The 24,948-nt window shown below is 34.8% G+C and overlaps 1 protein-coding gene across 10 annotated transcripts in view; it reads left to right on the top strand.

Moving 5' to 3' along the window:
• The window catches only part of PTPN4 (protein tyrosine phosphatase non-receptor type 4), a 237,290-nt gene extending 212,572 nt beyond the window's left edge, over positions 1–24,718 (top strand). For 8 of the 10 annotated variants that reach the window (XM_045479513.1, XM_045479511.1, XM_045479516.1 and 5 more), the window contains 7 exons: positions 452–542; positions 629–690; positions 3,383–3,529; positions 5,439–5,567; positions 8,037–8,185; positions 9,726–9,861; positions 11,275–11,379. In XM_045479513.1, the coding sequence (XP_045335469.1) occupies positions 452–542; positions 629–690; positions 3,383–3,529; positions 5,439–5,567; positions 8,037–8,185; positions 9,726–9,861; positions 11,275–11,364 (804 nt within the window). In that variant the 3' untranslated portion in view covers positions 11,365–11,379. Of the gene's footprint in view, positions 1–451; positions 543–628; positions 691–3,382; positions 3,530–5,438; positions 5,568–8,036; positions 8,186–9,725; positions 9,862–11,274; positions 11,380–16,796 lie in introns of those variants that run through there. The other 2 variants (XM_045479514.1, XM_045479510.1) reach the window with 1 other exon arrangement.
• Positions 24,719–24,948: the final 230 nt, after the last annotated feature.

The raw sequence follows: 24,948 nt of genomic DNA, 5'->3' as shown, positions 1-24,948 counted from the left end.
GAGGTACAAATTCTGAGTTAAAGAAAAAGAATTTTTGTACTTAGTCATATTTAATCCTTCTCTACTTTTTGTCTGTCTAATTGGTCATCATTAATATTTGTTGCTCTAAAGTATGTGTTATTGATGATTGACTATAAACCATTTGTGACTGTAAATCATTTAGGGTAGGTCAGTTTTTCTTTTGAGAAGTTCTTGGTTCATATACTGTGTAAACATCTGCAAACTAAATGAAAATGGTATATAATTCTCATGACAAATTGCACAGAATTCAGCTTTGCAAATTTGGTTCAATACCCTACTAGCCTAAGGTACATACATCATTGTACGGTTGAGATATCCTAAGGAAAAAAACCTGTTTGTTTTTTGCATAGAAATAAGTCTGAAAAACAAAACAGAACCTCTTAATGGCTTGCTGAACTCATCTTAAGCTCTTTTTTTTTTTTTTTTAAAGCAACTATATCGGAAAAAACCTGGAATGACAATGTCTTGTGCCAAATTACCTCAGAATATTTCCAAAAATAGATACAGAGATATTTCGCCTTGTAAGTATCTACTATCTCTGTTTATTAAGTTCAGTCTTTGTAGCATAGCTTTATTAAAATGTTCTTTCTTTTAAATTTTTTTTCAGATGATGCTACACGGGTCATTTTAAAGGGTAATGAAGACTATATCAATGCAAATTATATAAACGTAAGTTTATTTTTATTGTGCCTTTGTCATTCGGAATAAGACGGACTATGATTTTGTGGTTCATTTTTTTTCCCCCCAAATATTTCTTTATTTTGAGAGAGAGAAAGAGAGTGTGCACGAGGCCGGTGGGGGGTGGTAGGGACAGAAAGAGAAGGAGACAGAGAGAGGATCCCAACTGTGCTATCAGCCCAGAGCCCGATGCGGGGCTCAAACTCACAAACCATGAGATCATGACCTGAGCCAAAATCAAGAGTCAGGCACTTAACCAACTGAGCCACCCAGGCATCCCTAAACTTTGAGGTTCCTTTTATATTTGAGAGAATATTAACAGTTTCAGATATTGAAAAATATTAAAATACAAATGTTAAAAAATAATTTGATACTGGGGCACCTGCCTGGGATTCTCTCTCTCCCTCCGTCTCAGCCCTTCCCCCACTTGTGCACGTGTTCGCTCACACTCTCTCTCAAAATAAATAAACCTTACCAAAAATAGTTTGGTACTGGTATATTAACATGCATATAGAGCAGTGGAATAGAATAGTTCAGAAATATTTTTTATCTATACATACTTCACCTACTTCCTCACTTTTTGTATACCATATTTTAGATATATGAAAATATAAATGTAAAAATGGAATCGTGAAACTACTTGGAGGAAATGTATGAGAATTATTTAAAATCAGAGAGGGAAAATTTTTTCTAAGTTTAGACACTCATCTAAACTTAACTCACAGAAAGAAAAGTACAAATCAAAACTGCAAGGGATTACTATTTTTCACCTATTAGATTGAAATATCAAAAAGTATGATAATATCATATACAAGTCTGTATCCCTTATCTGAAATCTTGGGGCCAAATAGACTTTGGGATTCGTAATTTTTTGGATTTTTGAAAGTTTATTCAGTGCCTATACCAAATACTGTAATAAGTAACATCCCTAGTAGACTATGTGACATTACCCTGTAATCAATGTGTTGATACTCAATGGGAAACATGGATATTCCCACTGAGTGGTACTCCTAAAGACTGTAAATAATCTTAGATTAACTCAGGTCAGATATTGTTGTCAAATGAGTCCAACTTAGGTCAGATGTACCAAACAAAGGACAAACTTACACTTCAGAGCACTGGGAGTTTGGAAATTGTGTGTGAGGGATCAGCAGTATATTAAAGAGACTCTCAGGGAAAAAGCATCCCTGATACGTTGTTGGTGGAAGTATAAATAGGTACAACCTCTTTGGAGAGGTAACTAACAAAAATGTTAGGTTTATAAAAATAACTCAGTGCAGTCTTGTTTATGGTAACAAATAGATTAGCAGCAACTTAAATGTTTGTTAAATAAATTATGGTATATTTATACAGTAGAGCCATTAAAAAGAATGAAGTTTTATGTACTAATCTGACATCTCAATGATAAAGTGGAAAAAGAAACAAGATACACAGAACAACATTGTAAGCCACCTTTTATGTCTTACAGAAAACAAAGACTTCTGCATGTACATTTGTGTGTTGTTTATAGAGTGTCTCTGAAAGGATATTTTAGAAATTAGAGGGGTTCCTAGGTGACTCAGTCGGTTTAAGTGTCTGACGCTTGGTTTCAGCTCAGATCATGATCTCATGGTTCATGAGTTCAAGCCCTGCATTGGGCTTTGTGCTGACAGCGCGCAGAGCCTGCTTGAGATTCTCTCTCTCTCTCTCTCTCTCTCTCTCTCCCCCTCTCTTTCTGCCTCTCTGCCTGCCCCCTCAAAAATAAATACAAATTTTTTAAAAATTAAAAAAGAGGGGCACCTGGGTGGCTCAGTTGGTTGGGCGTCCAACTTTGGCTCAGGTCATGATCTCACAGTTTGTGGGTTCGAGCCCTGCGGCGGGCTCTGTGCTGACAGCTCAAAGCCTACAGCCTACTTTGGATTCTGTGTCACCCTCTCTCTCTGCCCCTCCCCCGCTCACACTGTGTCTCCTCTCAGTCTCGAAAATAAAAAAACATTAAAAATTTTTTTAATTAAAAAAATAAAGAAATTAGCAAAAAAGATTGTTCTTCTGGGTGTGAACCAGAGGCTGGGAAGAGAGTGAGACCTCTTTTTCTGTTCACCCTTTAGTATTCTTCCAGTGCCATGTGCGTGTGTCACCTTTTCTTCTTTTTTAATGAAGTCTCAAAATGTAGTAGGATGGTAATCCTCCCTGAATACTCACGATCTTACTTCTTCTTAAAAATAATTAATTTAAAATATTTTTATTATCTTTTTCTATTGTACGTGTGTGTATATTTCTTATATATGTTATATAGTATAATGTATATATGTTATATAGTGTGTATTATTTGTAAAGTCTGAACTAAAACAAACGGCAGAATTTTTGCCTCTTGCAAATTTTACCTGTAAGCTGTTTAGAGACAAATATTTTTTATTTCTGTAGCAAGTCTCTTCCTCTAAAGCAGGGTTTTCTGTAAAGCTGCTCTTAAGCCCACAAGAGTGCTTTGGAAAATATTTTAATTTTTATTCCCAATACTTAAATATGTATAAAACTACTGAGAAATTTCTTCTATAAAGAAATTGTTAATAAAGTTTTATTGACTTTGCAGCTTTTTGAGATCAGTTGTATTCAGTTATTATTTAGTGGATGATTTTCATATACTTGATCACAGTAAAAAGTAATAATGTAAAAGACTTTTAGTTTTGTTTCCTTTTCTTTTTAGATGGAAATCCCTTCTTCTAGCATTATAAATCAGTATATTGCTTGTCAAGGGCCATTACCACACACCTGTACAGATTTTTGGCAGATGACTTGGGAACAAGGCTCCTCCATGGTTGTAATGTTGACCACACAAGTTGAACGTGGCAGAGTAAGTCATACTTGAATCTTAAACAATGCTTGCGCTGTTTTCAAATTAAATTGCATATATGGTCAAAATATTCACGTTGATTTAGTCTTTTTTGTAACCTTTAAACTTACTTTCTTGTGTTGCGATTAAAATCATAGTGACTAACACATAATAAATATGATATATAAATGTTAACTACTATTATCAGTTATTATCTAAATGGATTAATAGCTATTTGATAAAGGATTTGGATCTAAAATATATAAAGAACTCCTGCAACTCAACAATAAAATGATAAAACCCCAATTAAAAATTTTTTTTCTTAATGTTTGTTTATTTTTGAGAGAAAGAGAGACAGAGTGGGTAGGAGAGGGCAGAGAGAGAGGGAGACACAGAATCCAAAGCAGGCTTCAGGCTCTGAGCCGTCAGCACAGAGCCCGACGCCGAGCTCGAACTCATGAGCTGTGAGATCATGATCTGAGCCTAAGTCAGACACTCAACTGACTGAGCCACCCAGGTGCCCCTTCATTAGTCACAAAGAAAATGCAAAAATCAAAACCACAAGGAGGTAGCACTTCATATCCAATAGGATGACTAAAATAAAAATGACAGATAATAGCAAGTGTTGACAATGATAGGGAGAAAATGACACCCTCTTATACTGTTGGTAAATTTGTACAATGGTGCAGCTGCTTTGGGAAACAGTCTGTCAGTTCCTCGGAAGGCTAACCATAAGAGTTGTTACAACTCAGCAGTTTCACTCCTAGGCATACCCAGGAGAAATGAAAACATACATCCACACAAATACTTGTACACAAATGTTCATAGCAGCATTATTCCTAATAGCCAAAGGGTGGAAACAATCAAAATGTAACAAATAAACCATGGTATAGTCATATATATTTACATATATATATAAAAAACTTGGCAGTAAAAAGGAATGAAGAACTGATACATGCTACAACATGCATGAACCTAGAAAGCATCATGCCAAGTGAACAAAGGCAGTCAACAAAGACCGTGCACAGTATGATTTCATTATATGAAATGTCCAGAGTAGGCAAATTCACAGAGGACAGAAAAGTGGATTAATGGTTGCCTAGGTCCAGAATGAGAGAAGAGGTTAGGATAGAGGAACACACAGTGATTATTAATGGGTTTGGGAGTGAAAAAATGTTCTGAAAGTGATTGTGCGGATGGTTGCACACTTCTGTAAATATACTAAAACTAATTGAATTGTGTGCTTTAAATGGGCAAATGGTATGGTATGTGAATTATATGTCAGTAAAGCTTTTTTTTTTTTAAAGTCCTAATTATGGGGTGCCTAGCTGGCTCAGTCAACTTTAGCATCTGACTCTTGGTTTTGGTTTAGGTCATGATCTCACAGTTTGAGTTCACGCCCCGGGTTGGGCTCTGTGCTGACAGGGCAGAGTCTGCTTGGGATTCTCTCTCTCTCTCTCCCTCTCTGTCTGTCCCTCACCTGTTTGTTCTGTCCTTCTCTGTCTCTCTCAAAATAAATAAACTTAAAAAAAATTTTTAATCCTAATTATGAAAATAAATGCATTGGCATTTTAGAGAATCTTTCTCATTGTTAACTTAAATCTAGAAATATAAGAATTAATGCACCATTTTGCCACTGTCATAGTAAATAATTCACACAAGAATTAATCAAGAATTGTAAAACATTGGATGAAAGCTTGTAATAAACAGGATATTTGCAGTCTCAAAATCTATCCAAACAGATTATTATTACAAAGAAAAAATGATGAAGAAATGTTAATAGAGTTGACAGATCTAGGTGAAGGATATATGAGGGTTCCTCAAATTATTCTTGTAATTTTTTTGTAGGCTTAAAAGTTTTTAAAAAGTAAAACATTTTCAAAATTGAAGAACCTAAATTCTATATATTTCTTAAATCTATTGATGTCAGGTTAAGTGTCACCAGTATTGGCCAGAACCCACAGCAAGTTCATCCTATGGATGCTACCAAGTCACCTGCCACTCAGAAGAAGGAAACACAGCATATATCTTCAGGAAGATGACACTATTTAACCAAGAGGTAGGAAGGCAGGATATCCACTCAATAGAACTTTTATGTTCAAGGTAAAACTTTGAAAGCCAAAAATGTTTTGAGTCCTGGTTAACTAGGAAATATTATTTTAAAATTACTGAATTATTTGCTTCCTTGGGATTCTTTGGAATCTTATGAAATGTATTGTCCTGCTATATTAAATGCATTTTCACTTTCTCTAGGTAGATATGAATGGTCAGTAAAAAAAGATTCTAGTAAATAATACTTACTACTCATAATACTTTGCCTGTTCATTAAAAATTATGCCAGGTTTGTGTTTAGTTTCTTCCTACCAGTAACATCAATAAAGTATTTGGGTATATCTGTGGAAATAGAATAATTAAAAGCTGTCAAATTATTGTCCTTTTTGTAAAAGAGTATAAAGGAGAGTGTTCACAGTCTCCTCAGTATTAAGAAGGAAAAGATTGTAGGCAGGATCCTCTGACAGCAGACAGATTACAGCTTTCTAATTGCTAGTTTACTGCCACCTGGGTCACTCTTCTTTGCTTCCAAATCCAGAGCTAGAAATGGAAACTGATTAGTAAATGATGGCTTAGTAACCCACTTGGAAGATGTGTGTGGAGGGTGGCATGCTGCCAGTCTTGTCAGGCTGTTAAAGACCGTACACCCCACTTTCACTGCCTGCAGCTAGAGATTCCCCTGTAGCCACCTTTGGTTTTGACGGGGGCTCGAGAAGAGCAAATAGTACAGTCTACTACCTTTGTATATCCATGCCTACCCCATCAATGGTTAAGCCTTAGGAAATGAGAGCTTGCTCTCCCCCTCCCTGCCCCATTCTACCTCCCAGAATGTGAATAAAGGAGCCCAGCAAGACAGCTTTACTGACCCAGAGGGAAGGAACTAGAAGTCGTGCTGATGTATAATAAAGGAATCTGGCATTGAATAGGTTATAAGAAGTAAAAAATTAAACTTTCAAAATCTTTTGTAGATTCCATCAGAATGAATTTAGGGCTTAGGGACATATAATGTATAGCTCATGGTCTAATGTAACAAGGTAAGTCCATAAGATATTTCTTCATTTTCCCAAATGGATATGAAAGGCTGTATATGGCTTCAGCATAGTCTCTTTATGCTCCACCTATAGATTATCCATGGCAGTTTATAATATTAAAGTGTCTTTTCTTCGCAAACCCTGAGTACCTCAGAACTATGCTAAGACACAAATTAGTTTTTAAAGTTTGGGACAAATATAATTGGGAAAATACATTTGTTACCATACCAAATACATACATACATGGATAAATAGACAGACACTACCTCGAAACATAATAAAAGATAATTTTACATTAACCATTTTTGTAATTATTGGTACATTAAATTAATTAAATTCTTATGTTAATAATAATCAAGGAGTACCTGGGTGGCTCAGTCAGTTAAGCATCTGACTCTTGATCTCGGGCTCAGGTCTTGATCTCAGGGTCATGAGTTCAAGCCCTGTTTTGGGCTCCACGCTAGGTGTGAAGCCTACTTAAAAAAATAAATAAATAAATAAATAAATAATAATAATAATAATAATCAAAGGTTGTCTATTGTAGATAACCATCTCATTTCATAGGATACTAAAAAATTACTTATCAGGTTATTCTGAGGTCTCTTTGGGAATTCTTCTTTCATTAGTTCCTTTCTTAATCACCTTGTACTTTAATGGTCTTTTCTGGAAGCTCCCTTTAATGTAAATGACTGTAGCCAGATTTAATAGTGTTGAATGACCATACCTACCAGTTTTTGAGAATATGATTCCAAACAGCTGATGGGGTAATTTATAGGTCTTCTCATAGAATCCTTTCAAAATAAGACTATCCCTTTGGGTTGGAGGTGTTATTTTTCAGTTTAAGACAGTAAGGCTCTGATATATTAAGTGCTTACTGGCAGAGTCAAGATTAGAAATGAGATGCATAAATCCAATACCTTTCTCCATTTTACTGATTCTTGGCTCCTAAAAAAGAATTAAGCCCTGATTTGACTTTGTGTTCTTATGATCTCCAGTTTTTAATCCACATTTATTTTGAGATTTTGTTTTCCTAATTTCCATTATTTCACTTGTGTTTTTCAGAATTAGCCCAATTTTGCTTATAAAAGTTTTTTTACCTTACCATTTTGTTCACCTAACACTTTTTAGTTTTCTTCACACCTTTCTTTGTATCTTAACTTGGTTTGCTTATTTATTTGATTGTCATCTGAAAAATACAAATAGACAAATTGAGTTATCAGAAGAGTAGTGATCCAGGTAGACAATACCTAATGGATACAACTGTTTCTGTGAAACAGTTTCTTTCTTTCTCATTAAAATTTGGGGTTTTATTGAATTTCTGCATTACTTTTTGTGTGTAGTGGGAATACTTTGCTCGCTTTTCTTCTAAAATTAAAATGGCATAAATGTTTATACCTTAAAGATAATTCCTTAGTCAAAGTGCATGATTTTTCATTCACACTTAGAAAAATGAGAGTCGTCAACTCACTCAGATCCAATACATAGCCTGGCCTGACCATGGAGTCCCCGATGATTCCAGTGACTTTCTGGATTTTGTTTGTCATGTACGAAATAAGAGGGCTGGCAAGGAAGAACCTATTGTTGTTCACTGCAGGTATTCTATTTTCTGTCTTTTATGATTGAACAGCTGACCAGATAGGTCACTTCTAAAAGGAAATGTGTATTTTATTTTGTCCTTAAATTGTGATCATCACTATTTTAATTAGAGGGAACCTAAAGCTATGAAATGAAGCTGGAAGGTAGCAGGTATGTCCCAACACATGATTGTCTGAAACATTATCATAAGAAGTAAAAATAATACTTTACTGATTAATTCTTAGAAGGTTGTCTTTTTCATAGTTTACGTCTCAGACATTGGGTGTCTTATAATGGCTGGCATCTTAGACTTGATGAAATACAATATTGGGGGCGCCTGGGTGGCGCAGTCGGTTAGGCGTCCGACTTCAGCCAGGTCACGATCTCACGGTCCGTGAGTTCGAGCCCCGCGTCGGGCTCTGGGCTGATGGCTCAGAGCCTGGAGCCTGTTTCCGATTCTGTGTCTCCCTCTCTCTCTGCCCCTCCCCCGTTCGTGCTCTGTCTCTCTCTGTCCCAAAAATGAATAAACGTTGGAAAAAAAAAAAAGAAATACAATATTGTAGGCATTCAGTTGCAGCCTAAGGTTTAGATTTTCTCCTCCCAGCAAGGTACTCCCTCCCGTTCTGTGACCCCTCCCAGGATATTTGTTAAGTACTCTCCCCTCTTGGAGTGGCTCTACCCAGTATCTTCAGAGGCTATGCCACTTCTATGAGCCCTAGGTAAACAATGGTAGGCTACCCTTTCTTGCTTTCATATTCAGGCCCCATTCTGCCTTCCAGAGGGCCAGGTACAATCACTCTAGCCTTCACTGCCACCAACCCAGAGTAGGAAACTGAAATTATCTTCTCCTTATCCTAGCCATTTCTGTCGTTAAGTGATTCATTCAGAAGCTTTATTGAATCTTCTGAATAGATAAACGAAGGTATCTCTTCATCCTTAAACTTTCCGGCACTTTTTTAAGAGCAGACTTTCAAATTATCAAAACAGATTATAGACCAGATATCTGAGAGGAAAAATGTCAGGAATGATGAACACGTTTGGCCATTTCATATCCTAAGCCCCCAAAAGCTGCTATAGCTATGTTCACAGAGAATACTTCAAAAAGTTGTTCTTCACTATCCCAATTCTAAAGTTTAATCAAAATTAAATTTGATTTTAAAAACTGACTTGAATATGTAAAATACTGTTGTCTTTTGTACATTTGTTAATGATTATTGTAACTTTGTTATTTTGCATTTTAAAGTGAGGTTGCTCCAGTAAGCTTCTATACTTGTTCAGATTTTTAAAACTGAAATGTGACTCTTTTAAAGTAGCATTTTTACACTAACAATGGGGAAGGGGTGGATACAAACCATTTAATCTGCATTACGTGAGAAATGTTTTTCAATTTTCAAAGTATTTTTTAGTTGGGTTCTACTTTTGTAATATAAAACTTTTAATTAAAATCAAATTATTATTCCATTATATTATGTTTCATTCAGTACTTTAATTTACTGCACAAAAGCCACAAGAAGTGTAACAGGATAGTATCAATGAGACCTTGCCCCTTACTTTTTTAGTGCTGGAATTGGAAGAACTGGGGTTCTTATTACTATGGAAACAGCCATGTGTCTCATTGAATGCAATCAACCAGTTTATCCACTAGACATTGTAAGAACAATGAGAGATCAACGAGCCATGATGATCCAAACACCTGTAAGTACTGCACTTTATGTACTTGTGTGTATTCTCAACATGATGATTTTTGTTACCATTACATATGCCAAACCATATTTTTATATTTTAATTCCTTACCAGGAGCCAGTAACCCGTAGCATAGGGGTTGGTGAATATTGCCTGTGAGCCAAATCTGGCCCACCCCTTGTTTTTGTAAATAAAGTTTTATTGGCACATAGCCATTCCCACTTCTTTACATATTGTCTATGACTGTTTTTATACTAAAGTATCAAAGTTGAGAGGTTGCAACAGGTACCATATGATTGGCAAAACCTAAAACATTTACTAACTGATCTTTTACAGAAAATGTTTCTTAGTACCACCCTATCATGTTAATCCTTGAATGCTTAAACAGGTACAGGGGAACTCTCCCTCTATTAAGTGTCAGTCAAGTGGGATGCCAAGAACTGGAGAGTCTTGGTAGACCTGTTTTCCATGAAACAGCTGTGGTGAAATCACATTCTTTTTAACATAAGAACTTGAATCACAACAACAACAACAACAAAAAGTCATGGAAATTAAGCTGCTCACTTATTGTATTCTACACAGACTCTGAATTATATTCCAAGAATAAAAAGAATTTTAGAGTTAATGTTAAGATTATTTTTTGTATTAAGCCATGGTGAAATATTAGCATTGTTGGTGGCATTAAAGTTATTGAAGTGAATCGACCTGTGTGATCTAATAAATGCCTGCCATTTTTTTTAGCTTTTAATTATAGAAAATTTCAAATGTACGGAAGAGTACATAATCAAACATAATCAAACGCAAGAGTAGATAATCAAACACTATGTTGAGTACTCAAACCCAACAGCATTCGCCATATTGTTTCATCTGTAGTGCCACCTACTCTCCCATATTTGAAGCAAATCCTAGACATCAGATCATTTTGTCTATAAATATTTTAGTGTGTATCTGTAAAAGGTACGGAGTGGTTTTTCTTCTAAACAAAATCACAATACCATCATCACATGTAAGTATAATAAATAGTAATTTCTTAATGTTATCAAATAGCCTATATTCAGATTTTCATTTGTCCCATATAAATCATGTCTTTTTTATAGAACAGCTTTATTGAAATATAATGCACATACCACAAAATTTACCTATTTATTAATTTTTAGCTTATTTTTGAGAGAGAGAGCAGTGGGGAAGGGGCAGAGAGAGAGACTCAGAGGACAGAGGATCTGAAGCCAACTCTGTGCTGACAGCAGAGAACCCAATACAGGGCTTGAACTCAAAAACCGTGAGATTATGACCTGAGCCGAAGTTGGACACTTAACCAACTGAGCCACCCAGGCGCCCACAAAATTCACCCTTTTAAAGTATATAGTTCATTAGTTTTTTAGTATATCACAGAGTTTTGCAACCATTACAACTATCTAATTTTAGAATATTTCCTCACCTGAAGAAGAAACCCCATACCCATTTCCCTCATACAGTCTCCAGCCTCCCCCCAGCCCAGCTTCAGGTAACCACTAATCTACTTTCTGTCTCTGTAACTTTACCTTTTCTGGACCTTTCATATGCATGAAATCATACAACTTGGTCTTTATAATTGACTTCTTTTAATTAGCATAATATTTACAGGTTTATCCATTCTATAGAGTGTATCATATTTCATTTCTTTCTCTTTTTTTGTTTGCCTGAATAGTATTCCATTGTTTATCTATTCATCTGTTCATGGGCATTTAGATCATTTCTGCTTCTTGGTTATTATGAATAATGGTACCATAAACATTTGTGTATGTTTTTGTGTGAATATGTTTTCATTTCTCTTGGGTATATACCCAGAGGGGGAATTGCTGGGTCATATGGTAACTCTGTTTAACCTTTTGAGTAACTGCCAGACTGTTTCCAATGTGGCTATACCATTTTGCCATTCTTCTGTCAGTGTATGAGGGCTCTGTTTTTTCCATATCATTGTCAACACTTGTTATTATCTGTCTTTTTAAAGTGGTCTCTGCACCAATGTGGGGCTCGAATTTGTGACCCCGAGATCAAGAGTCCCATACTCCACTGACTGAGCCAACCAGGCACCCCTCTCTTTTTTCTATTTTAGCCTACTGAACATAAAGTGGTATCTTGTTGTGGTTTTGATTTGTGTTTCCCTAATAACTAGTGCTTTCAAGCATTTTTTCATGTGTTTATTTGTATATCTTCTTTTGAAAACTGTCTATTCAAACCTTTTGCCCTTTTATTTTTTTTAAAGATTTTATTTTTAAATAATCTCTGCCCCCAACAAAGGGCTTGAATTCACAGCCTTAGATCAAGAGTCACACGTTTCACCAACTGAGCCAGCCAGATGCCCCTTCCCCTTTTTTCAGTTTGTTCTTTTGGTCATTTTATTGTTGAGTTGTAAGAGTTCTTTATATTTTCTGAATACAAGTGCCTTGTAGGTCTATGGTTTGCAAATGTTTTCTTCCATGCCATTCTTTTACTTTTTTGATTATGTCATTTGTAGCACAGGAGTTTTTAATTTTGATGAAGTCTAGTTTATATATTTTTTAAATCACATATGCTTTTGGTGTCATATCTAAGAAATCATTGCCGAAACTCAAGGCTGCAAAGATTTATTCTTCTGCTTTCTTCCGAGAGTTTTATGGTCTAGCTCTCACATGTGTGTCTGATTTATTTTGAGTTAGCTTTTACATATAGTTTGAGGTATGGTTCCAGTTTCATTCTTCTGCATGTGGCTTTCCAGTTGTCTCCACTCCATTGTTGAAAAGACTGTTCTTTCTTTTTAAATTTTTTTTTTAACATTTATTTATTTTTTGAGAGACAGAGAGAGACAGAGCTCGAGCAGGGGAGGGGCAGAGAGAGAGAGAGGGAGACACAGAATCCGAAGCAGGCTCCAGGCTCTGAGCTGTCAGCACAGAGCCTGATGCAGGGCTTGAACCCATGAACCGTGAGATCATGACCTGAGCCGAAGTCAGTCGCTTAACCGACTGAGCCACCCAGGCACCCCAAGATTGTTGTTAATTGTCTCTATGTTCCTTGTCAAAAACTAGTTGACCACAAATGTAAGGGTTTATTTTTGGACTTTCAACTCTGTTCCATTGATTTATATGCCTATCCTTATACTACTTACATAGTGTCTTGATTACTTACAGTTTTATAATAAAATTCAAAGTCAGGAAGTGTGACTCTCCCAACTCTGTTCCTTTTTCAAGACTGTTTTAGCTATTCAGAGTCCCTTGCTTTTCCATATTAATTTTATATGGATACATTATATGTTCTCTGCAAAAAAAAGCAAGATATGGATCGCATTAAATCTACATATCATTTTGGGGGAGTGTTGTCATCTTAATGATATTCCATCTTCCAAACCATGAACACAAAATGTCTTTCCATCAATTTATGTCTTCTTTAATTTCTTTCATATGTTATAGTTTTCAGTATACAAGTCTTATACTTCTTTTGTCAAATTTATTAAGCTTTTTAGTCTTTTTGGTGCTATTTTAAGGGGAATTGTTTTCTTAATTTCAGTTTGGGAGTATACATTGCTTGGGTATAGACATAAAATTGATTTTGTATGTTGATCATGTATCCTGCAACCTTGCTGAAATAATTCATTAACTCTAATAATTTTTTACCTATGAAAGTGGATTCCTTAGGATTTTCTATATACAAGATATTATCTGTAAATAGAGGTAGTTTACTTCTTCCTTTCCACTTTAGATGCCTTTCCTTTCTTTTTTTTTTAAGTTTATTTGTTTGTTTCGAGAGTGAGAGAGAGAGAGAGAGAGAGAGAGCTTGAGCAGGGAAGGGGCAGAGAGAGAGGATCCAAAGCAAGCTCTATGCTGCCAGTGCAGAGCCCCGTGTGGGGCTCAAACTCACAAACCATGAGATCATGACCTGAACTGAAATCAAGAGTCGGAGGCGTAGCCAACTGAGCCACCCAGGCACTCCCGTCCCCCCTTTTTTCTCCCAAGTGTCCCAAGCTAAAACTTCCAGTACAATGTTAAAGTGGTAAAACCAGACACTCTTGTCTTGTTCCTGGTCTTAGGGAGATAGCTTTCAGTTTTTTACCCACTAAGTATCTAACAAGCTGCCTTTTGTCAGGTTGAGGAAGTTCCCTCTGTTGCTAGTTTGTTGAGTAATTTCATCATGAAAAGATGTTCTGTTCTTTCAAATGCTTTTTGTGTATGTATGTCTCTTGAGATGATTGTGTGGTTTTTGTCTTTTATTCTATTAATGTTGTATAGTATATTGACTGACTCTCAGATGTTAAACTAACCTGCATTCCTGGGGTAAATTCTACTTGGACATGGTGTGTAATTTTTTTTATAAGATGCTTGATTTGATTGGCTAATATTTTCTTGAGATTCTTGTATCTGTATTCACACATAATGGATTTTTAATTGTAGCAAAACACACCGCATAAAATTTATCGTCTTAACCATTTTGAATTATGCAGTTCAGTAGTATTAAGTGTATTCACACTGTTGGGTAACCTGTCTCTAGCACTTTTTCATCTTGCAAAACTAAAACACTATACACATTAAACGACAACTCTCCATATCCCTCTCCTCCCATCCCCTGGCAACCAGCATTCTACTTTCTGTTTCTAGGAATTTGACTGCTCTAGATGCCTTATATAAGTAGCTTCATACAGGTTTTGTTTTTCTGTGACTGGATTCTCTCAGCATTATATTCTCAAGGTTCATCCATTTTGTAGCATGTGTAAGAATTTCCTTTCTTTTAAGGCTGAAGAATTCTTGATTGTGTATAGGCCACATTTTGTTTATCCTTTTATCTGCCGGTGGACATTTGGGTTGTTTCCATCTTTCGGTTATTGCTAATAATGCTTCTGTGAACATGGATGTATGAATGTCTCTTTGAGGTCTTACTTCCAATTTTTTTGTATGTATATATACCCAGAAATCAAATTATTGGATTGTATCATACACAATGAGTTTTTGCTTTTACAGTTTGTATAAAATCAGGATTCAGATACAGTCCACAAATTTTGATTGGTTTATGTCTCCTAAATCTCTTTTAATGTGTTGCTTCTTTCTACGTTTCTTTTCTTTTTTCCTGCAGTTTATTTGATGAATAAACCGAGTGTTATCTGTGTTTCCTAAAAGTGGTAAATGGATCTATAGACTTGAACAAATTAGGTGGTATTTTGTTCTTTCAAGAGGCACTTAAACGTTGTCTTTCTTTTTGTGATGTTAGTGGCCTTGGGTGATCAGTGTCTGCATCATTAACTGGTGGGGTTTGAAGAATGATAATAGTCTATTATTCCTTCTTTGTTTATTAGCTGGAATACTTCTTTAAAGAGAAAGTTCTCTTCTGCTATTTGGTTAACCAGTGGTATAGGCTGTGCTTTCCTATATCAGTTTTCAGTATAATGAGTTGGTTCACTTGCCTCTCCCACTGGTGACCTCATACTTTTGTTTGCTTTGATTTTATTCTGATATCGTGGATTTAAACATATGTGATATATTTCAACTCGTTGTAGTTATTTTTTTTTTAATGATGCCTACACTGTCCCATTTTTGGCCAGTAGGAACCTGTTCAGCTCGGCTCCTAAGCTGTTTTGTCAAGACCCTAGTACAGATAGTTTCTTTGCTACCAATAAAAATGTCCAGGCATGTGCATTTCCTGCCCCAGTTTTAGAATCATAATTTCTCCAGAAAAGTACTGTTTTTTTTTGTTTTTGTCTTCAGAAATTATTTTAGGGATCACCTTCTGAGCACTAGGTATTTTAAGCTGCTGGGTTAGTGTTAGTATTTGTCTCTAGAAATCTTCCATTGCCACAGTGAAGAAAACAAACGTATAAGGAGCTACTACTGACGCTTCCAATACAAATTCAGGACCTCAGTGTTTTTACTTGATGTGTTCTACCTAACATCTTTATTTCCATTCTTCTTTAACAAGAATAATGGTTCTCTACAATATCAGCAATGAAAGATTTAGACTATCACAAATACTCCCTTGTTTTATTCCACATGACATAACATCTCAAAATAACAAAACTAACACTACTACCACCAACAGAATCGTTACTGAAAAGAATTTTTTTTTCTATTTTTTGGATATATCTATGAGATATTCAAATTACTGTTTAAAAGTCCCTTGAAATAACTCCTCTCTATGTGGTTATGCCATCAACTACATACACACATTGTTTCATATTATTTTCAACTTACAGAGATTTTGTTAAATTAACATTCTAATTATGGGGTATATTTATGTGGTTCCAAAGTAAAATCTATAGAAGGAGGAGGTATATCCAGTGAAATCTAATCTCTACCCCTCTCCTGAACTCTATTCCCTCTATCTCTTCATAGGAGACTATGTTTTTAATGATCTGTCCTTCCCTTTTGTATAACATATATATTGAGATGGACATTTGTAGTCACCCTCTTTCTGTTATAAAGAGAATACATTGTGTGCACTTTTCTCTGCCATGCTGTTTTAACTTAACAAGGTACTCTGGAATCATTTTATAGTGATCGGTAGACTTTCATTCCTTCCCCTTCAGCCCTTCACCACATAGTATTCCCCTGTGAGGATGTGCCACCCAGTTCCTTCCTGGTAGCCATTAGGATTGTTCCTACTCTGTGTTATTAAAAATAATCCAGTGGTGAATAGACTTATTTCTGAATATATGTTTTCAATTTCTTTTTCTGGTTTATCTTTCGGATAGATTCCTACAAGTGGGATTAATGGGTGAAAGGTAAATTAATGTAATTTTTTAGATGCTGCCAAATTGTAGTATTTTACATCCCTACTAGCAATGTATGAGTGAGTGTTATTTTTTGCCTTTGTGTTGGTGAAAAATGGTATCTCTGTGCGGTTTTACTTTGCATTTCCTTTATAAGCAAGTCAAGTGAAATTGTTGTTGTTGTTGTTGTTGTTGTTTTCTAGTCTTTCTGATCAGTTCTGTCCTTTCTATTTTTCAGAGTCAATACAGATTTGTATGTGAAGCTATTTTGAAAGTTTATGAAGAAGGATTTGTTAAACCCTTAACGACGTCATCAAATAAATAAGAAAGCATAAGTCTGGGATATGTGTTGGAAAACTGCTTTCTGCTCTATTCACTGTGCCATAATTCTGCTTGCAGGAAATGGCAGTTAGACAAAAACAATGAAGAACTAACAAAAACTGAAAACTTCAGCACTGTTGCACTTTATGTTTAAACAATGTCACTCTCTCAAAATCTGTAATTCGTGTGTTTGAAGACTATTTCATGCTTTGCTCCGAACAAATAGTGAATAACTGAGTATGTTCAGGGTAATTTATGAAATCTGTGGTGGTGCCATGCAGTCCCCTTCTGGTAGAATTGCCACAAACAAGGCTCAGAATTCTCCTCATCTCTGATATACACCTGTATCTTGAAAGCAAAAAGAAGTATACATCAGGAGTCAGCTCTGGTGTTTCCCAGTGATTCATGTACTTACTATACTGATTACCAGATTTTTATTTTTTAAATTTTAGCAATATCATTCTCAATATTAGCCAATACACTGCCTATGGATGCAGCACATCTTTCCCTGTACTCCCCTGTAGAGACCTGCTGTTCGTGAGAAGAAAGATGGAATTTGCTTTTCCCAGGAAATGCTGCACAGTGTCCATTTACCAGCATCTTATAGAAAGTATAAATATGAATCTACAAGTTTTCTTGAATTTAATAATGTAACTTATATTTATCATACGGTTGGCTTATTCCAAATCATGTGATTTCACATACTTGATGTAAAGGAATGCATGCGTTGTGTCTTAACCCCTTAAGTGCCTTGAGACGTCTTTGTATGTCTAATGAAAAGGCACTCATTTGACCCCACTAGGAGGTATGTGTGTATATTGTACATTTACATTTTTATGCATTTTGAATCAGTTTGCATTTAAAAAAAAAACAGCTTCTTGTATGAAGAGTTACGCAAAGAAGGGTATGGAAATTTTATTTCTTACTCAATTCCTGTATTTTGCCACAAGAAGCAAAGATAAATTGTGTTCTACTGAGTGAGCGTTCTGCTGCTATGGAATTATTGAAAATCTGCACATTCCTTTCCTGAGGGACAAGGGTTACAGTTGAGCAGCTCAAGTTAAAAGATGCTTTATTATTCAAATTTTCTCTTTATTTTATCCCTAACTTTAGAAATGGCACCTAATATGCATATTAAAGTTAAACATATTGATATTTTCAGCTAAAGTTAGAGCAATTCGTTGTGGTTTATTTCTATCACTGTCTAAATTATTATTCTTAAAGCATTTATTTCGGTTCATATCAAGCTTTGTTCACACCAGTCTGTTGGTTGGGATGCTTCAAACGAGGAATGAAACGTTTTTGACTTATTTCTAAAGGTAATCCCTCAATAACTGCATTGAGGGTTTATTGTCATATTTGTGTACAATTAAATTACCCCAGTTTATATATACTTACTAAGTTAGAAGCATGTTAATACGGAGAGTTTTGCTTGTCAGCCTGATGGAGGCTCTGGTTCCCTGTAAGGATGTGTATCCTTTCCTCTTCAGGACTTTTTTTTTTAAGTCTACAGAGAGATAGAACTTTAAAATTGCCCAGTTTTAATATAAGTGGAAATTTGCTCACCTATTGAAATGTTATATTACACACTTGTTTTATATGGATTGTGGTTAAAATATTCATTTACTAATGGTTTCTGGATACTTCTGTATAGTCTTGATAAAACTTAGAGTTTGAATGGTAGATATTGTGAAATGCCGTTCAGTATGAGGGGACAAATACACATTTAAAAATCTTCAGTGTAATCAAAGTGATGTTATTTCAGATAATCAGAACCCATAATAACACATTTTAGGAAATTAAGTCCTAAACATTGAAAACCAAGATACCAAATAAATTATTATATTCAAATATTTTAATTTTTTAAGAGAAAAGTAAACATAACCTTTATGTCAAAGAGAAATTATCCTATCCCTGGATTTCACAGCCAAGACCGTATAAATTAGTAACTAACTAGAGTCTTATTTGAACATTCCATTTTCTACCAACAGATAAATATAATTTAGGCTGCTATATGACATAATGATAAATCAAGAAGTGAACAAGTAAAATCATGTTGAGGGTCTACATAATTAATAGCTGTTTGACAGTTGTTTTTAATCTGAATTAAAATGAAAATCTATTCTGTGTGGACAGAATATGACAACCATAGATTAAAAAGATAAAAAAAATGCAGTTGTATAGATATGAACAGATAAATGTCATGGTTGGCATGTTCTTTAACTTACAGGTGTGTTTACACTTCTGAGATAAACTCTAATTTTGTTGGCAATGAGCACTGCTGCCTTTTAAAATGATTAATTCCAGTCTTTAAGTGGTAAATATTAGAAGTCTAGAGTTACATTTAAATTTCTCATATATGGATTTTTCATCTGGGAGCTACCCTCTGTTAGTATTTTTATGTACAGAAAAGATCCTTTTTTAAAGGCATATTTATTAGGATCTTAAAACAAATTATCCTTCAGAGCTTCTTAAAATGGATATGCTAATTATGCTTCTGTGTTCACCCAACAAATCAGACTTTATCCGTTACACCTAAGAATTTTTAACCCGTTCATCAATCTAAATAGGGTTCTAGGAATAATCCCAGCTTTAATATGCCAAGTAGGTCTAGATTTTCCATTCATATCCATGTAATACTGTGTAATAAAAATGTCAAATTTCTTGTATCTGAACTGCTCTCCCTTTCCTCCAGTTAACTCCTCTGCTCTCCCACTCCCCCCACCCGCAGAGGAAATCAATGCTACTGTTCTTCTCACAAGTGGAAATAGATATTGGTGAATCAAGGGGCTTTGTAAATGATAAATGTTTATGAAAACCTTCCCTCTCTGATTTAAGGTGGTTTTACCATGTTCATTTCAGATATTGTTGAGCATCAGATTTGTGTCAGCACTGTGTACATAGCATGAGGAATATTTTGGAATAGACTTTACATTCACAAGAAGAATTGGTGGTATTTGTTAAATGAGTGCATCCATTCAAAATAGAGGCAGAGTAAACAGCTTAAGAAATAATTTTCTTCGTGTGGCCTGCTAGCACAAGTCGGGGGGGGGGAGGTGTTGCTCATTTTGATTAAGGGTAAAGAGAAAATTTATATATAAAAACTGACTTCAAACTTAAGAAGGTATGATAAGCCATTAAGACAGTTGCTTGAAGGTTTCAAGTACTACTATGTACACTTGTGTGTGTTTATATATATTTGTGTGTTTCATAAAGGCTAATGGTAACAAACAGAGGTAAAGGATTATTTTAACTATAGAGTTGTTTATAATCTGCTGGCAGGTCTGGTCAGGTCTAATCAGGTATTTGAGTGAAAGTCTTCTGTCTCCACTAGAAATACTCTTAACTTGAGAGCTGAAAGGAACTTGAATGATTTTATCTAATCTCACCTTCTCCATTATTTTAGGCAACATATATGAATAGATCATAAATTCTTGTGAATTTTAGTCTGTTTCAGCTCAAGAATTATACTCAGGCAATGTTTTCACTTAATAACTATGATCTTAGAAGATGTCACTTAATTTAGAAAATAAGTAGGCTTTAAAAGGTGATCCTAATTAGGGCCCTGACTCAGTTTGCTAGTTATGCTTCTCTGATAGAACATAAGCTTTTGTGAAGTGTTTAGGCTGATAACACATGCAGTACAAAAACATTCTGAAATGTAAACTAGACTAATTTTTTAAAAGCACTTAAGACATAGAACTAGGATTTAGGATATATGTCGAGTTATAATCAAATAATTTATGTTCATAATGTGAACATGTAGTAGAATTAAAGCATTACTTATTTTATAATCTAATCAGGAAGGGAGAAAGAAAGAAGAATTTTTAACAATGTTCTATTTAATACCTGTGTTTTGAATATTTAAGATATTCTGATAGTAAGGTTGCCAAAGTAGTTTTGAATTCATAAAAATTATTTATACCACAATAAGGTGGGATATGTTTACATCTCTTTTATTTTGTAGTTTAGGTGAATTTACACTTAAGTCACTTAGAGTAAATATATTATGGTAAGTAGTTGTGGGAATAAACATCTCTTAATAATATGACATGAAAAAGATGAATTATGTTGCACACAGTTGGCCTTTATGCCACAGCAACAAAGTAACCATATTATCATTGCTTACTTCCCACATTTACTTTAGCTGTTCAACCAGTTTCTGCAGTCATTTGTGTGTGTGTGTGTGTGTGTCTGTGTGTCTGTGTGTGTGTGTGTCTGTGTGTGTGTGGTGTTTCCTCCAAGTAAAATAGCCATGTTGTTAAAACCCACTGGATTTTATCAGATATCAGAATTACTGATCTGTTGGCAGATTTATTGGTGTCTCAGTGTGATCACAACATAAGTTATAGCAACTGTTTATAAAATTCTTAGTGAATTGTATAGCTACAAAGGAATACAAGTAATAAAACATTCTTGAGCGAACTAATAGAGAAGTTCAGCAATTTTATAAAGAGCCCATGAAATTAATCCCTAAATTGTATTTCGGGAGTTCATCTTATTTTACAATGTCTGCAACTGTTACCAACAATTGTTTTATTATATACTGACTTCATTTATTCTTAGTAGCAATTCGTACAATAAGCCTCTCAATCGTATCAAAAACCAACAAGTCCTATATCAGCCAGAAATGAGACATTTTATTTTCATAATCTTGGTGAAGTTGTCCTGGGTAAACACCAAATAGTTACTTCTGTTTCCATTTCTAAATTTGCTGCTATTTATTTGTATGTTTTTCTACTGCAATTTACTATTGATTTCTAAAGTTTTATAGTCACTGTTATTTTTATTTTAGCAGTCCAAGCTCAGTGGGCAGCCAGAAGTAGTATCTACTGGGGTGCAATCCGTCAATATTGACTAGATGTGATTCAGTGCATAAAGAAGAAAAGCAATTTTTTTTTAATTTACGAAGTGAAAGGTATTAGCAATATTGCAAGTTAAAGACTACAATTTTAGGTGGAAGTCCTAATGTTTAACTTCCTGAAACCTTTTAAAATTTCCAATAAGAGAATGAGAGTGTTTAAAAGCCTTGATGTGCTCATGGAAGTTTCAGTTAAGCACTGTAGAATTTTCCTACTTGTGTAAATGATACAGAAAATATTTTTCTATGGACAAAAGATTGAAACTGTTAACTTTTACTTCATTGTGTAAAAGGAAATGATACTTGTATGTCTTTCATGCTGTAAAAATATGAATGTATCTTTGAAATGTTATTAGAATTATGACTTGATTCTAAGGAAACTCTTTGTTTTCAAAAGTCAGCAAGGAATTGAAAAAAAATGAAAGGAAGAGTATTCCATCCACTTCATTATATAAAATGCAATTTTAGAAGAAAACTGTAATTTTCGTTATAAACAAGCAATCATTACTGAAGCATATTTCAGATATAACATACATTGTTTTGTATTCTGTTTTGTTTTAGCTCTAGAATAGAAAATTTCAAGAAAACTTGTGCTTACTGTTTTTAAGTGTAGAACAATTGAATTCTAGACTTCTGGAGTGTGGAAAGGTGTTTTTGTGTGAGGGTAAACATTCTGCTGCATGTGTTTACCGTGAAGGAAAGTTCTCAGGCTTTGTCACTGTGGCAGCCACAAATGAGGACATCGTTGTGAGTGTGACTTTGGTGACGCCAGAAATCTGTGCATCAGATCCACTATAGTAAATATGTGCAGAGGCCCCTGACAAATAGTTTTGCCTTCTTATGATCAGTATCTTGGACAGGTAAGACCACTGAGCCCAGTTCTGACCTGTAACAGTGGTGTATTAGATGCTTAGGGATTTATTAATTCAGCTGAACAACAAACCCTACCATGTTTTAGGCATGAGTTGCTCAATAGTCTTTTTAAAGGGTAGTATTTATTATTCATCACTTGTTACACTTGACTCAATGGGACCTTCATTATTTTGACTCCTGCTTCCGTATATCCAACTTCAGAAAAGTAATTTCATCTTATAGTCTTTGTGAAGTAAATACCCTGAAGCTATAAGGTGATACCTTTCTTCATTAGCTTTTTTTTTTTCTTTTACAGTGGTTAAGAGATTAATATCAGGCCCCCTCAACCCTGAGAGTTTCCAAAATGTAACAAATATTACTTGTAACTTTAACCGAAATGCCACCTTGCTAAATGAAATTATCACCATGACATCGTCAAGGAGGATCAGCCCAGTTTACCATCTTAGACACAAATAGGTGCTGACGTTTGATTTCTCCAAATTCACTGTAGTCACAATTGAGCCCATTTTACCTTTTATTTAAAAGAAGCTTTTTAGTTTTTACTCCTGAATTGTGTTGCAGTTCCTTGCCTTCCCTGGCAAGAACATTTCAATCCAATTCTGGGATTCTCTGGCACCCATCTTTTCCAACCCTTTAGTGAGTTCACAAGATTATTCAGTCTTTCTTATATCCTGTAGAGTAGGTCAAATTTCAATGCTGAAATTGACTTCTTGAATTTTAAATAGTAGCACTTTATTTCATGCTTACTACTGACTTAATTTATACATTTAAAAAATAAACTCTATCCTAGGAGCTTTGTAAATATAGAAAAACTTTAATGGATTAGTATGTAGAACTCATTGGATTGGACCCAAGTTCAGTGCTTTACAATGATCTCCTGGTCATTTGATATTTAAAAGGTAATTTTTGTGGTTTTAGCTTTGCCACTTTTCTGTAATTAATTTAGTACAGTGAAGCCTACCCAGTTGACTATCTGGCTGGACTCTGGGTGCTCTCAGCTAGCTTCAACCAGGTTTGGTTTACAGTAATCCTTTCTGCTTTGAATTTTCCTACATGACATGAATGCTTGGAAATCCACTTGTTTGGTTTTAAGTGGTAGGTAGGGGTTAAGTCAATACCGCACCACAAGTAAGTTGAAGAGGCAAAGTCCTGATACTTTATATACGTGTCAAGGGACAGGATTTAAGACACTAAAAACAGTTTACATTAAGCTGTTTTCATTTTATCTCATTAGAGTATGTGTGCTTGGAAAAAAAACAACAAAAAACTGTCCAACCCAGTGTTCTTAAAGCATCAGGACATTGCAGTTACAATCCATATTGTTATCTTTTCAAGTAAGAAAAGCTAGTCTTTATTTTCTACAGTGTAGGCTTAATTTTAGGACAATTTACTATATACTCATCAATGATATTTTTAAGTATTAGTTTTACAAAGAATTATTTCTATGTAGAGGGTGTATTAATTTGGGATTTTTTTTTCTTGTAACAGGTGCTATATGTAAATATGAAGGGCGAAAAGTCACTTAGTTAAAAATCTAGTTTATTTCATTATTAAAATATGATTTTGCATTTCTGCTGTCATTTCACGTTTGATTGTACTGAACTAGTAGCAAAATGGAATTAGCCCCTTAATTTTTAAGATTAACTCTCTTTCCCCATTTCACAAAAATAGCTCTTTCCATATGGTTTGTTTCCACAATAAGAGGCAAAGAAGCTTAGGGTTCGTTTAAAATGTATAAGCTTGAATTTGGTCAACACGGGATAATTTGAAATCAGCGCTCTGCATTTGTCACTGCAGCTTACTGTATGCTTGAAAAGCCTGTGTATTTGTTTTAATTTCAGTGAAAAACTAGAATTCCTGAAGTTTATTCATGTAAAAAAAAATCTATGAATACTAACAGCAGACAGGATTAAAATGCTGATTCACATTAAAACTGTTTTAGTCCTAAGAGCAACTTCTGTTACGTGCAATGCTATTACACATATTTTGTTGGCCATATTTCATTTTGATTGAGAAATAGTTGTTCAGGTACAGACGTGAAAAAACTCTAGCTGTGACTTTTAATTGTTCAATTGCAAAATAAAGATGTGCTTTAGTAATTTAAAGTATAGGAGTTTTGAAGATTATTTTTTGTTGTTGGGCTTTTCTGACAGTGGTTGTATTCATTAATGGGGGATCCAAAGGGACTGGGAGAATGCTAAGTGCAAACTTTATTTCTAGAATTTCTGTTTCACGAGTGGCTGTGTTTGGGGAGGGGTGAGGAGATTAAGTAAGGAACTAAAAGGGATTTAGAGGATTAAAGAATATGGAAATGTTCTTCCTTCACTTCAACCAC

Source organism: Leopardus geoffroyi, chromosome C1 (assembly GCF_018350155.1).
Source record: "Leopardus geoffroyi isolate Oge1 chromosome C1, O.geoffroyi_Oge1_pat1.0, whole genome shotgun sequence".
Classification (NCBI taxonomy): Eukaryota; Metazoa; Chordata; class Mammalia; order Carnivora; family Felidae; genus Leopardus; species Leopardus geoffroyi.
The sequence above is the reverse complement of the archived record's forward strand: the minus strand, read 5'-3'. Positions and strand labels throughout refer to the sequence as shown.